The sequence below is a fragment of the Numenius arquata genome, chromosome 7 (genome assembly GCF_964106895.1).
Source record: "Numenius arquata chromosome 7, bNumArq3.hap1.1, whole genome shotgun sequence".
In the NCBI taxonomy this organism is placed as follows: domain Eukaryota; kingdom Metazoa; phylum Chordata; class Aves; order Charadriiformes; family Scolopacidae; genus Numenius; species Numenius arquata.
Genome location: NC_133582.1, coordinates 19,942,568 through 19,955,548, shown reverse-complemented (window position 1 = coordinate 19,955,548; position 12,981 = coordinate 19,942,568). Strand labels below are relative to the sequence as shown.

Sequence of the window (12,981 nt, the reverse complement as noted above, 5' to 3'; positions counted from 1 at the left end):
GCTATCCTGTATGTTGAAAACATAACACAGGAAAACACATCATTCTGTTCTGTGTTCAGTAGTTTATATACTAAGTCAAAGCAACGTGTTCATATTTTTTTCCAGATAGTTTTCAACTTATTTTTCCCTGATCAAATTATAATTAATGTTCTATGTTTTACTCTTCCTTCCTTATCCCTTTTTCTTTTACTTAGTTGATTTCTGAATGTTTCCCTTTATTCCTGTGATCTTTTCTTCATAGCGGCACTGTCTCGGTGAAGCTTTGCATAAATCTATCAGCAATGTAAGTGATTTGCACTTACAGCTCGTAAACAGGGCATGTTTGCACTAATAAATCTGCATATCCCGTAGTACTGCTTTAGAGCTTTAGCCTATGAAATAGAAGACGTGGTAGTATTTGAGAGGAGAACGTTTGCCGCTAGTTATCAAAAGCTCGTCTACTCCATCCATTCATCTGTGTAAATGTATATATCACTGGACATCCATCAAACACTACATACATGGTCATAACATGAGCAGCATTTTTATGTGATTGTTAAAGCAAGCCAGCTTGTGGGCAGTGCAAATGTGTATTGCAGAGCTTTCTATAAAGCATGAGATTGATGCTGTGTTATAAGTTGCAGTTTTGCAGCGCAAGTCATAATTGTAGCCAAAATATTTATTTTCCTCTTTTTTTTTTATTTTTAAAATTCTTACTGATGTTTTAATGTGCTTGAAAATGTTGGATTTAAAGTATTGAAAGCAGAGAATAGTGTTTAGAGCTGTTTTCTTCTGAATCCTCAGTACTGGAGTATATAGAAGGGACTTTCCGAAGACATGCAAAGGGAGGCACTAGTGTTTTCAAAAATGTGCTCATAGAGATATCAGTATGTGTACTCAATAATCAAAATAATGTTTAAAATTATGTACTTTTCTAAAAATAACTGTCAGATTTTTAATATTTGATGTACTTTCAACAAAAAAAAATATTAGAAGGATAGACTAATCTGACTTGGTCATTAGAATCATTTAATTCTCGTTGTCCTTTATTTTCTGTAAAGTCTATTGATGCAAATAGGCATCTCCAGACATTGACTCATTTCAGGCTGTGGTTTTGCAGTCACTTTAATCTGGTGGAAGTGTGACATCCTGGCCAGATGTCAGATGTCTCTTAATCATCTCAGTTAAAATGTTTTCTGCATTTCCAAGAAAGAAACAAAAAGAACATTGTTTTGCCTTTGGCCCATGATAAAAAGGTTTACAAATGATATTCTGAGAATTATCAGAATTTGGAGCAGAAATTTAAGTAGGAGAGATTTAACTTCAAGCCAAAATTTTTTTTCTTGTCATCTTCATAAACATTTGGCTGAGATACCATGGTCGACTCCATTTGAATGTTATCATAAAAGGCTTTTTAGAGTATGATGATTAAATTACCTGAGGTTCTGCAGGACTGAGCAGAACTTCCCCTAGAATTGTACCTCCTGGTGGCCATGATGAATAGGACAGGGCAATGGTGAGAAACCTAAGGGACAGAAATATGGTGAAAGGGACAAGTAAGAGTGTACAGAACATCTGTCCAGTATCTCGGTGTTTCTGGCACAGGCACTCAGAGAAGGAGCAAGAGGATCTGAGTGAATATTGTGGGATTTCCTTCATACAAGATTTTTAAGCAGTAGTTTGTGTATAGAGTTCCCATCTACTGCAAAGAATTGGACTGAATAATCTATTAAGACTATCCTAACTGCACGTTCCTATGATACTAAAAATGGAGTCAGGAAGAAGAAAAGAGCAAAGTAGGGGGGGAGGAGGGGGAAAGATATTGGATTATGGGATGGATGGAAGACAAGGAGTACAGGGGCTAGAGCCAAGTCACAGTGGTGGTATCAGGGAAACAAACCAAAAAAGAAAACAAAAACCAACCTGAGAGTTTATGGATGGTGGTTAAATAGGATCAGAGATAATCTTAGGTAAGAGTTACCTAAAAGCACAGAGGCATCCAGGCAGGGTCTCGTTTTCGCTAGCTGTGATGTTGCAGAGGAATAGGAAATAAAGGCAAGGCTTACAGGTGAGAAGGAGGACCCAAGCAGGTGTGAGGTTACAGAAAAGTGGGGAAAGAGACAAAAGCCCAACAGTGAATGGGGGGTGAATAAAACAGATGGGGATGCGAGGAGATCAAGGGGAGTTTAGGCAAGATTGATTGATTAATACCAGATGATGATACATCGATGAAAATTCAGAGCTGGCCGTACTGATAGTGGCGCACGGTGCAAACTGACCACATCAGTGGAGTGAGTTTCTAGAGCTGAAGAGAAAGAATATGATACGTGGTTGTGTTACTGGCTTGTCTGACCAGCGTGGCAGCCCTGGCCATGGTATGCTGAAAGGGATCAGCCGAGGAGCTCTGGGGCTTCTGAGGAAACTAGAACTCCACCATACCAGAGGGAAGGTTTTGTATAGATAAGTAACTGCTTGAAAGATAGTATTAAATACAGTGTTACCACAGTGAAGGTAGATTATCAGCAGAGTTACACTGATGTTCAACATACTTTCTTTTGCAGGTTGTTTATTAATAAGTAACATGGGAAAGTTTGCAGCTTATAAAAAGTTATTCGGGGGTGGGAAGGACAAAGTCTGGCTGATGAATTATAGAATAGCCATAAAAAGCCAAGGGACTTGGCAATAAAATGGCAGATGCAATTCACTGTAGATAAATGTAAAATGATACACAAGGGAAAAACCAAATTCTAACTTTCTGTATAAAATGATGAACCTTACCTTGACTTATTAGAACTAGAGAGTAGATTTGGGGATTATGATATATAATTCCATGAAAACATCACCTGAGTGCTCAGTAGCAGTCACAAAAGCAAATAAAACATTAGGAATATAGAAAGGAGAGAGAGAACACACCACATAAAACCATGTCACTCTCATTTTAAATACCTTGTGCTGTTTTGGTTTCCTAATCTTAAAAAGAAATAGTAGAAAAGGGGCAAAAGTAGGAGAAGTGTGATGATAGATAGGAAGTAGCTTTCATACAAGGAGTGACTCATTAAACTAAAACTGTTTAATCTGGAAAAGACTGTAAGAAGGGATATAATGGAGATCTACAGAAACATGCATGGAATAGAGTAAATGAAAAGGGAACTTATTTTAACTCCTTTCCTTTACATGGCCATTTCCACTGGCGTGTCTATTAAAGATCTGGAACTTGCCACAGGATATTGTGGATACTAAAAGCTTACATGGATTCAGATGGTGGTTGGACTTTATGGACCTTTCTTCCATGAATTTGCCCAAAAATCCATCTTCTGGTTTAAGAAAGATTGCTGGGTGCTGGTAGACTTTGGAGTCAAGATGCCTACATTTATCTCTTGGCCTTGTATTTTTCCCAGTGTGACCAGGTTTGGCCATTTCTGGAGGCAGAACAGGAGATCAGACAAACCTTTGGCCTGACATTGTGCAATTTGTATGTGACATTCATATTTAATGTCCTCAGTAAAGGGTTTTACACAGTTCAGATTACAAAATGTAGTATAGGCCTTCACTATACTCCTTCGATTGTAGCTGATCTTCAAATGTATCCGAAGTAAAATACTATTGATACAGTATATGTAGAAGATAGAGTATATATGCCCAGACACAGAGACTTGATGAATTAGAAATGCAAGGAGCCATGGTCATTTCATCCAAATTAATTTGCTGCTTTTGTTTTAGTGCTAATTTTACTTTAAATGTAGCTTTTTTCTTTCAAATCTGCTTAAGCTCTGTCCTTCTGAAAAAAACGAAACAATAATGTTCATGCTGCAAGTTGTCCTTGGTATGCTGCTATTAATTTTTTAAGTGGTGAGTTTTAATGTTCTGTAAATCAATAAATTGATGTGCAATGTCGTTATTAATTTGTCATAATTAATTTTAAGATATGCTGAATCAAATGACACTATCAGACTTTCATTTATAATTAAATTTTATGTATTGCTCTGAGGCTTGAAAAGTACCCTTAATGATTCAAATTCTTTGTCAAGTAGCAAATTTCTTTTTCCTTCTTTTGAGTCACTGTAGTGAAAATCTTTTTTTTCGGTTAAATCTTGTTTCCAGAATTAGAGAATGTATCTCTCTTCTTAGGCCTAAAGAGAATACAGGTTTAGTGTTTTCAGTCTGAAAATATGCGATCTGATGTGAAGAGCAAAGTATAACATTATTATAAAAAGAAAATGGGACTTTTTTAAGGAGTACGGTGTACTGTAATGTATTAAAATGCTTGTTGGATGGAAAGCATCATTTGTAAAATCAGTTATTTCTAAGAAAACGAGTATTTGTGACTCAAATTGATTAGATCTTAGATCTTGAAAACCAGCAGAAACACCACTCTCATAGTATTGCTGAGCTAACAAAAAGCTTGGAATCCACCAAGTGTAACATTTTCTTTGTGATTTGGAGTGCTGTGCTACCATTTCTTTTTAAATGGGAAAACTACCAGTAAGATAGGACCGTATCATATCAAAAGATACAAAAATCCATCAATCTAGATGTCACAGGCTGCCCTCCCCTATCAGCTGCAGGATTTCCCTTACAGAATTGATGTGATGTCCCCCTGAAGAATAATTTATTTTAACAATCAAGTGTTTGATTTCAAACCTTGATAGTGTCATTTTTATTGATCTTTATACAAAACCGAGAAGTAAATTTTGATAATTCGGCTATGAAAAATTGTGTTATAGGTAGTATGAACTGACAGATGTGATAACCCTTACAAAACTATATATATGTAACTACTGTATCTCTGAGGTATAATATTAATAACAAACTCAGTAGATGGATGACATTGCTTGTCTCTCTTTTAGTTAATGTTCTGTCTTTAAAATTTCAAGTGTTTTCTTCCTTTGAATGTTTTTTTCAGAGTTGATGTTAGTATTAATGGCTAATGGATATTTGCTGTTCTGTTGTGGGTTAGATCTCCTTACTGAAGCAGAATCTGGAGATGCAGCTTTCCCAATCACAGAGCTCTTTGCAGCAGCTACAAGCCCAGTTCAGTCAGGAGAGACAGAGGCTGACTCAGGAGATACAGGAATTGGAAGAGGAACATCAGCAAAGGCATAAGTCACTTCAGGAAGCCCATATCCTTGCCTTTCAAAACATGGAAGAAACAAAAGAGCAAGAACAAAAGGCATGTTCATAAAGATATTCTGAATTATGTAGAGAATGTTGCCATTTTAGCAATTTATGTACACAGTTGTTAGTAGTAAAGAAAAAAGTATCTCCATAAGAACTTAATTTCCTTTTCAGTTGATGTCATATAGTAACATTTTTTCCTAGTTAAATCTGATTAAGACATACTGAAAATCATCTCTAATGCTGACATTATTTAATGTCTTGCGTTATACTCTACTAATGTATGCATATATGTGGGTGTGTGTATATATAGAAAATTATTATCGACACACACATTACAGTAGTTTGACATTGTTATCCATAATATTATATTCTAGTTTTGATTTGGAATAGGTTTCTCTGTATTTTCCATTATAGTTACACATAATTTCATATGTGTTTTCTGATACTTCCTGTCAATTTACTCCTTTTGTAATGTATTTTGTATTTTCATTATGTTAAAAATTGTATAAACTATGTTCTGCAACTTGCAAGATAATTTTTGTGTCCAGAATAATGTCATACCCAGGATATTTTTTTTTAAAACCTTGACTAAACCAGCCTTAAAATTGGAATTTCGGCAGTGCGTGGTACTTAATAGAGTATCTTCAGTTTTAAGTTCAGATCTAGAGTGTACTTTTGCAATCAATTTTCCAACTGTCCCCACTTATGTATTTTGGTTCACATCACGGACTGGCCTTAGAGCACGCAAGGTGGATTCCTTTTGTGCAAAATGAAACTAGAAGATGTGCACTAGGAACATTATACTTCGCACGCTTCAATAGGGAGTAAACGTGGTTGTCAGTTGGGAGCAAAAATCCCCAAACGGGTATTGCATGAGCACTAGACCCATCTATGGATCTGCTCCTTATCACCTTGCTTGCTATTGTAAATATAGCCATAGATTGTTTTTTCCTCTTTTCCAACCGTGAGTAGAACAGAGTTTTTGTGCACGGGTAATCTCAATAACTATCAGCCACTGAAAAGGAAAAATATAGTAGTAGGATAACAGTGCAAGAAGAAAATATGAGCAATATTAATGCATCTTTAATAATTTCTATAGCATGTCCATGCCTGATTTTTGTTGCCAGTTGTTTATTGTTTAATATTTTATAAATTCCCTCTGCTGGTATAGAATAAATTTTGTCAATTCTGATTTCATAGGAATTAGAAGAACGTTTACAACAGAAGCACTCAGAAGAACTTCAGGCACTGAAAGAAACACATAAACAAGCCATGGAAGGTTTCAAACTGGAGATGGAACAGGAACTTCAGACTCTACGATTTGAGCTGGAGGATGAAGGAAAAGCTATGTTAGGTATACTATTTTCAAGTTTGCCAGTGGGTCCAAAAACATTATTTCTGCTCATGCTAATATACGCACACATGTATGTGTGTGTGTGTGATAACATTGTAGTGTGTCTCAGAGTCATACAATGTTGACCTAATTGTTCCTCTTAAGATAATTATATGCTTTACAGGTAAACCCAAAATGTCATTTTTGAAAAATCTTACACTTAAGTTTTTTTGGAAAGAGTAAGCAACCAAATTTGTGATGGAGAATGTTTCAAAAACTAAGAGGAATAGAATGACAGGGTAGTTGCTTAACTGATATAAACTGTGTGTTAGGTCAGCAGCAGTATTTCACAGAGCTAGACTGGTTTTGTTAATTAATGTAAACATTTGCACAATAAACTTTTTGTTGTCCATGGTAACTAGCTTCCTTGCGCTCAGAGCTGAATCATCAACATGCAGCAGCAATTGACCAGCTGAGGCACAATCATCAACAAGAATTGGTAGCTGCCAAGATGGAGCTTGAAAGAAGCATAGAGCTCGGCAGGCGACAGGTAGGCGGCACTGCTGGCAACTGACCGTAAAACTGCATAATTGGTATTTGTTTTCTCTTAGCTGGAGGCAAAACTGTTGTGAACAAACAACAAACGTGTAATCCTTCAAAGTCAGCCAGCACCGGCAGATAAAGCATCTCTACCAGTTTACCTAAACTTCCTTGTTTAGCTTTTTCTTCATTCAACAAACTTCATCCAAAGCTTAGTAGAGGCTCCTGCATCAAGGCAGTTTCCCCTCAGAACTGTGCAGCTGTCCGGGAGCACACTGGCTTGCCCTGGGAGAAGAGTTCTGATTCTCACAAAATTCTACTCATCCTCAGCTGCCAGCAGGACTTAAAAAGGAAAAAGCTGTTTCTCTCCAAAGCCTAAATGATATGGCTAAGAACTGGTTGCTTAAAACCAAATGATGCTTCAAACTTAAAAGGTAGCTTGGTATCTTTTAGTTTCGGGAGCCAAATTGGGAAAGATAAATTAACAACTAAAGAAAGCGGAGAATGGCATAACAGCTTGCAACTGTTTCTTAAAAAACAAACACCCCTGAAACCAAAAAATGCAAAACAAACCCCCACATCCCAAATCCAGTATGGACTACCTTTGCTTTTAGCAGCAAACTGATTCATTCACTTTTATATTTCATTTTTCACTTTATGCACAATCAGTTTTTCCAGTAGTAACTAAAAATTCAAAAGCTTGATCTCTATTGAAAGGAAGCCAGACTCCTGGAAATAAGAGGACCAGAAAATTACTTCTTTATTTGCCTATACAGTAGGCTTTTCAGGATTGATTTACCAATAGTCCAGCACCAAGGAGGTGGAATGGTTTTAGAAATACAGTAACAGAGGAAACAGATTTAGTTGGATATAGCCTTTACGCAAAAACAGAGACAGTCAAAGATAAGCCCTTCTTTTTCTCTTCCTTGCTAGTTTAAAAGTGTGAGCACTAGAGGCAAAAATGTGGTGCTGTCAGCAGTCAATTAAAACATAGATTCTTAGAATCATAGAATTGTCTAGCTTGGAAGGGACTTTTTCAGATCATCGAGGATTTAGGAGGGTACAGTTTCAGTCGTGTTGTTTAAAGCTAGAGTGAGACATCTAAAGGAGATGTCAGGAAATTAAGTTTATAGTACAAGAGCAAGTTTTTGATCCAACCAAAGGCATGTACTTTTGGCCTCAGTACAATGACCTGCTAAGCATGAGCTTTCGTTGTACTGAGGGTAAAGCAATTAATTGTTTTTTCCTATGTTAGAATGCTCATCAGTTTTAATTATAATTTGTGTCAGCATCAAAACCGAAATTGTCTATTGAATGGAAAATTCTGCTCAGCTGTTATCTTCCAAAAGCAAGTATTGTGCTTCCGAGAGGCGTCTAAAGTATTTTTTGCTGCTGCTACTTATATCATAGGAGAAAGAATTTTTATGCCGAATATCAGATCTACAAGATGAACTGAGACACCGAGACCATCATATAGCTGAACTGGACAAAGAGATTCTGCATCTTCATGAAAATATAAGTGCATTGACCAAGGAATTAGAGTTTAAAGGGAAAGAAGTTCTTAGAATACGCAGTGAATCAAACCAGCAGATCAGGTATGATTTTTTTTCCACTCTAAACTCAAATGTCTATTATTTTATGTATTGTTTTACTTAAATTAAAACCTGCAAATGATAAAATTTCTTATCCCCTTAATAAGTGACGTTATATATCATTTAGTCTTCTTTAGAAAAAGCTATGCCCATTACTAGTAAATTTAGTGAATATTACCATACAGTTAAGCTGCATTTCAGTGATACATTTTAGCATATTTTAGTAGCAGTCCACACAACTGTTGGGTTTTGGTTGTGTTTTTTTTGAAATTCATTATATTTGTTTATTTAAAAAAGCATTAAAGGAGATGCGTTTTCCATGAAATAAGCTAGAAGACTGGAGGACAGTAAGTAGTGGGTTTTGATGAGTCAGTAATTCCTTCTATGTTGTCTGGTATTATGTAAAAGCCATTAGAAGCATGGCAGAAAATCATGATGAACAAACGAGTCTGATTTTAGAATAACTCTTTTTTTAACAAAAAATAAATTAAACAGGATGCATGAGCAAGATTTAAGCAAGAAACATGAGAAAGAGATGGATGTCTTGACAGCAGATCACATCAGAGAGAAACAAAGCATGCTGGCAGATTTTAATAAGACCCAAGAGCTGCTCAAGGAAATTAATTCAGCTTTACAAATTTCGTAAGTTTTGTTGCATTAAAAAAGTTTGTATGTAGCTGCATTTGAGTGAACAGTTTATTTTGGTGTCCACAAGTTGCTGAAGATATTGCAGAGATGCAGGTGTGCAAAAACCTCAACCAAGTATGGGGCCTAATCTTGCATTCTTTAGGGAACACAGTTCTATAAGCTTTAGGGAAATTTAGTGAGATTAATTGCTAGGGATTTGAGACTGAAAAATTTCAAGTAGGAAAGACATTAAATCTGTGCAGTTCTTCAAAAATTGGAGGAAACACTGTTTCAAATGTTTTTTTCTCAAACTTTTATATGTGTTTTTTGAGAACATAAGAGTTTCTTCAAGTTTATAAACAGTACAATATTTTCTATTAAGAAGTCTGATTATGGCACATAAGTAATGCAAACATTTTTAGGTTTGGTAACACGAGGAAAATTAGTGTCTGAAATGGATTATACGAGCATTACAATAACAGAATACTTAGCGTGTTTCTGAGTCAAAATGCCACCTGGGGTTACACCACCTCTGGGCAGAAGCAGTGTAGCAGTCTGTTGTCTGGCCAGTGTTCTCCTGTCTTCCACATCCTTCATTCTTTATCTCTGTGACGTAACCCCTTTGGTCAGAGTTTCTGGCTGAGGTTTTATAGCGCATTGAGGGTTTCCTGACACAAAGTTGTCACTGAGGGGTTTGTATTTGCATCACAAAAGATTTATGGCAGAGAAAATAATTGTCTCTAAGCATATGATTGAAAACTTTTTAAAGTTAGTATCGATTAAAAATGGACAATAAAGCCAAAATGCATCTAATTCTTCCTTGATAATAAGCACTCAGAAATTGTCCCCAAATAAGATGGGTATAAAATTCTAGTTCTGACTCCCTTGTAATCATCCACATGCATGCTTTTGCACCCTGATAAATGTGGTAACTTGCCATTGAGTAAGTTAGGTGTATGTTACCTCCTGTTTACTGCATTTATCTTCTATGAGAAACATGCCTATGAGCAGCCACCGGAACTAGGTGTTGGAACTGTTTACACTAACTTCTTCCCCCATGAAGTTGTTTCTTTTTCAGTGTCCTGAGATTTTCTGAATTTAGTTGGTTCCCCACAACTGGCTCTTGCTCAACTTAAAGTTGCGAGGAAGTAGGCACTGGTCTAAAGACAGCAAACATTATCCAGGGTGTCCTGACCTGGTTTTCAATGTGTTATCTCTCTCTAGTTAAATTGAAGCAAGGAGCTGTCAAAAGAGGAAATTAAGTAAACAAACAAACAAAACCAAACAAAAACAAACCCAAAAAAACCCCAAAACCAGAAGCAGCTATTTCTTAAGTAACTGTTTCCAGGTTCTGCCTTACTTAAGCATGGCCTTGTAAACATTTATGAAATGCAGAATCAATCTTACAGTAATTGAGAGTGGGTATCATTAATTAGGCTCTACAACTAGAGTCTTTAAATTACATATTATCTCTTTGAAACAGAAAAAACCCCAGTTCTCTGAAATATCTGAAAATAAAAGGACAGCTGTGCGTAACTATGTACTATCCTCTGGGGATCTGTATACGATAGTTTAACCCAGCATAAAATGTACACACAGAAATTAAGCCAGCTGAGCATATTTCTGTTCTGCTGAGTCAAATGCCTTTTCTGCAAATAAAAACAGTCATGTTATTCACATTTATAACGTTTTATGTAAATATATTATATAATCTCAGATTATGTACAGGTTATTTGAAGGTTATAAATATAATTTAATATGAATTGTTTTTTCAGATGCAACTCGAAGTAAAAATCACATAGCTGCTTCTGAGGGGAAAATATTTATCTAAAGTGGCAAATTATGTTTATTTCCAGGTGGCTTGGGGAATTAAGTTTGAGCTGATTTAGACATCTTAAATTCATAGATTTTTCTCAGGGTTTGGTTGGTTGTTTTTTTTTTTAAATATCTTTTTTTTCATCAAGTTTGTTAAATTTCCTGAATCTGTTCTGAAACTTGGTTCACTAATCCACATGAGGGTTGAGTATGAGAGACAAGTATTTTAGTAGTTTCCTTTGGAGCAATGTTTGGCATCATGAGCATTATATTTATGTTTCAGAGAGACACAGTTATTTTAAATTGTCGGGTCTTCCAATCTTGTTCTTTAAGAAGAAATAAGGAGGTTTATGCAGTTACTTGTACGATTCCTCTCTCACTGGGCTTATTTCACTTCTCTCCTTTAATGCTTTCCCACCAGGCATTTCAAGTTTCCTCCTATTTTTTTTCAAATGTTTATCAATTGTTAATTTCTCTTAATCCAGATATCCTAATATCCAAGTGTTACTGCTTTTCTTTTGCAGCTCATTCCTTTATTTCATCTCTAATGGTACTAAGTTGCTTTTGTGGAGAGGAGTTAGTTACCTGTTAGTCTTCACTGTTCTTGGATATCTTTGTCCCAGTATGTTCCACGTGAACTGAGGAAGATGGTGCCAGCCTTGTCTGTCTGTCCAATTTCTCCAGTATCACAAGAATGCATCTTTATTCAGAGTAGTCATCTATAAAAAGAAAAATGATACTGTTTGTTTTCCTCATCAAGAAAGTGAATTGCCAGCTTTTAAAATTTATGTTAATATTAAATATAATGCAATGTAGTCCCTATATTTTACATAAGAATCAATTTTAGCTATGTCTTCTGTAATTCTACTGCCCGTATTACGGTTTTGAATGCCTTATTTTCAGTCTGACTTTCAAGAGGCCTTTTCTCAAAAAAATCTAGTTCTGCATGCACATGAAAGATGTTAAGTCTTTAGAATTTTGCCCAGATTGTTAGTTACTGGAACAAAGGCTATTGTTATTGTTGATTTATTTTCTTTTAACTAGCTAAAGCTGAATGATAACATAGAAATTAGTTTACTTCAAGGTGATAAGAAAATCACCTTCTGCTTTTAATCCCTGAACTCTATTTTGTACTAATCAAAAATGTGACTATTCACTCATTATTTAACACTGGATCAGGCTAAAGGGAGTATTCTTCTTTCCTATAAAGTTTAGAAGAAATGGAAGAAAAATATAAAACCAGAGAATCAAGACCAGAAGACTTGCAGCTTATCTCAGAACTGAAAGACCTAATTGCAGAGCGGGACCAGCTCATAAAGAAATTGATTGTAAGACTTTCATGCTCTCTTGGTTTAATATCTTGACAGATATAAAAAAGTTAATCTATTTCAAAGTGTTTGAAATGCATTTAAAGAACCAATCCTGCTAGCATGTTATTCACATTCGTTAACACATTATTCCTGTGGCTTCAATGACTCAAAATAGTAAAACTAATTAGATACAGAGAGTTTTGCACAATTAAACATAATAAATTATTACAAAAAATATTTCAGTACAACCTTGATCAGATGTCTACTATCTCCAATCCTGGACTAAGCCAGCCATGAAAGCCATATCAGAAATAGTCTCGTCTGTGAGGTTTTTAAGACCAATTTCCTGATCCATGGAGCTTCCCAAATTGAGAGCACAAAACCTGGACTCATAGTAGTCTGATTATAACTTGATTCAGAAGCAAGAAGGAATGAGGAAATTCAAATTAATTAGAGATTAGAAGTTTACAATACTGAGTCTTTCCCAGTTCATAATTCATTGGGCTGTGCTCATTCTCTGGAGCATAGAACTGCAACAGAACTGCATAAATAGAAATTATTTAGGATTTACATATAATAATATATAAACCATATTAAATACGAAATGCAATTTTTAGAATTACCAGTTTCTTTAAAGACTTAAATTTCTTTGAGATCATTTTATAGG

The 12,981-nt window shown here is 35.5% G+C and overlaps 1 protein-coding gene across 1 annotated transcript in view; it reads left to right on the top strand.

Annotated features, from left to right (window-relative positions):
* FAM184A (family with sequence similarity 184 member A) overlaps positions 1–12,981 on the top strand; it is a 65,660-nt gene that overhangs the window by 46,329 nt on the left and 6,350 nt on the right. Inside the window, exons 10-15 of the mRNA XM_074150565.1 lie at positions 4,937–5,149; positions 6,298–6,451; positions 6,853–6,980; positions 8,381–8,565; positions 9,058–9,204; positions 12,215–12,332. Coding sequence (XP_074006666.1) covers positions 4,937–5,149; positions 6,298–6,451; positions 6,853–6,980; positions 8,381–8,565; positions 9,058–9,204; positions 12,215–12,332 — 945 coding nt within the window. The remainder of the gene's footprint in view (positions 1–4,936; positions 5,150–6,297; positions 6,452–6,852; positions 6,981–8,380; positions 8,566–9,057; positions 9,205–12,214; positions 12,333–12,981) is intronic.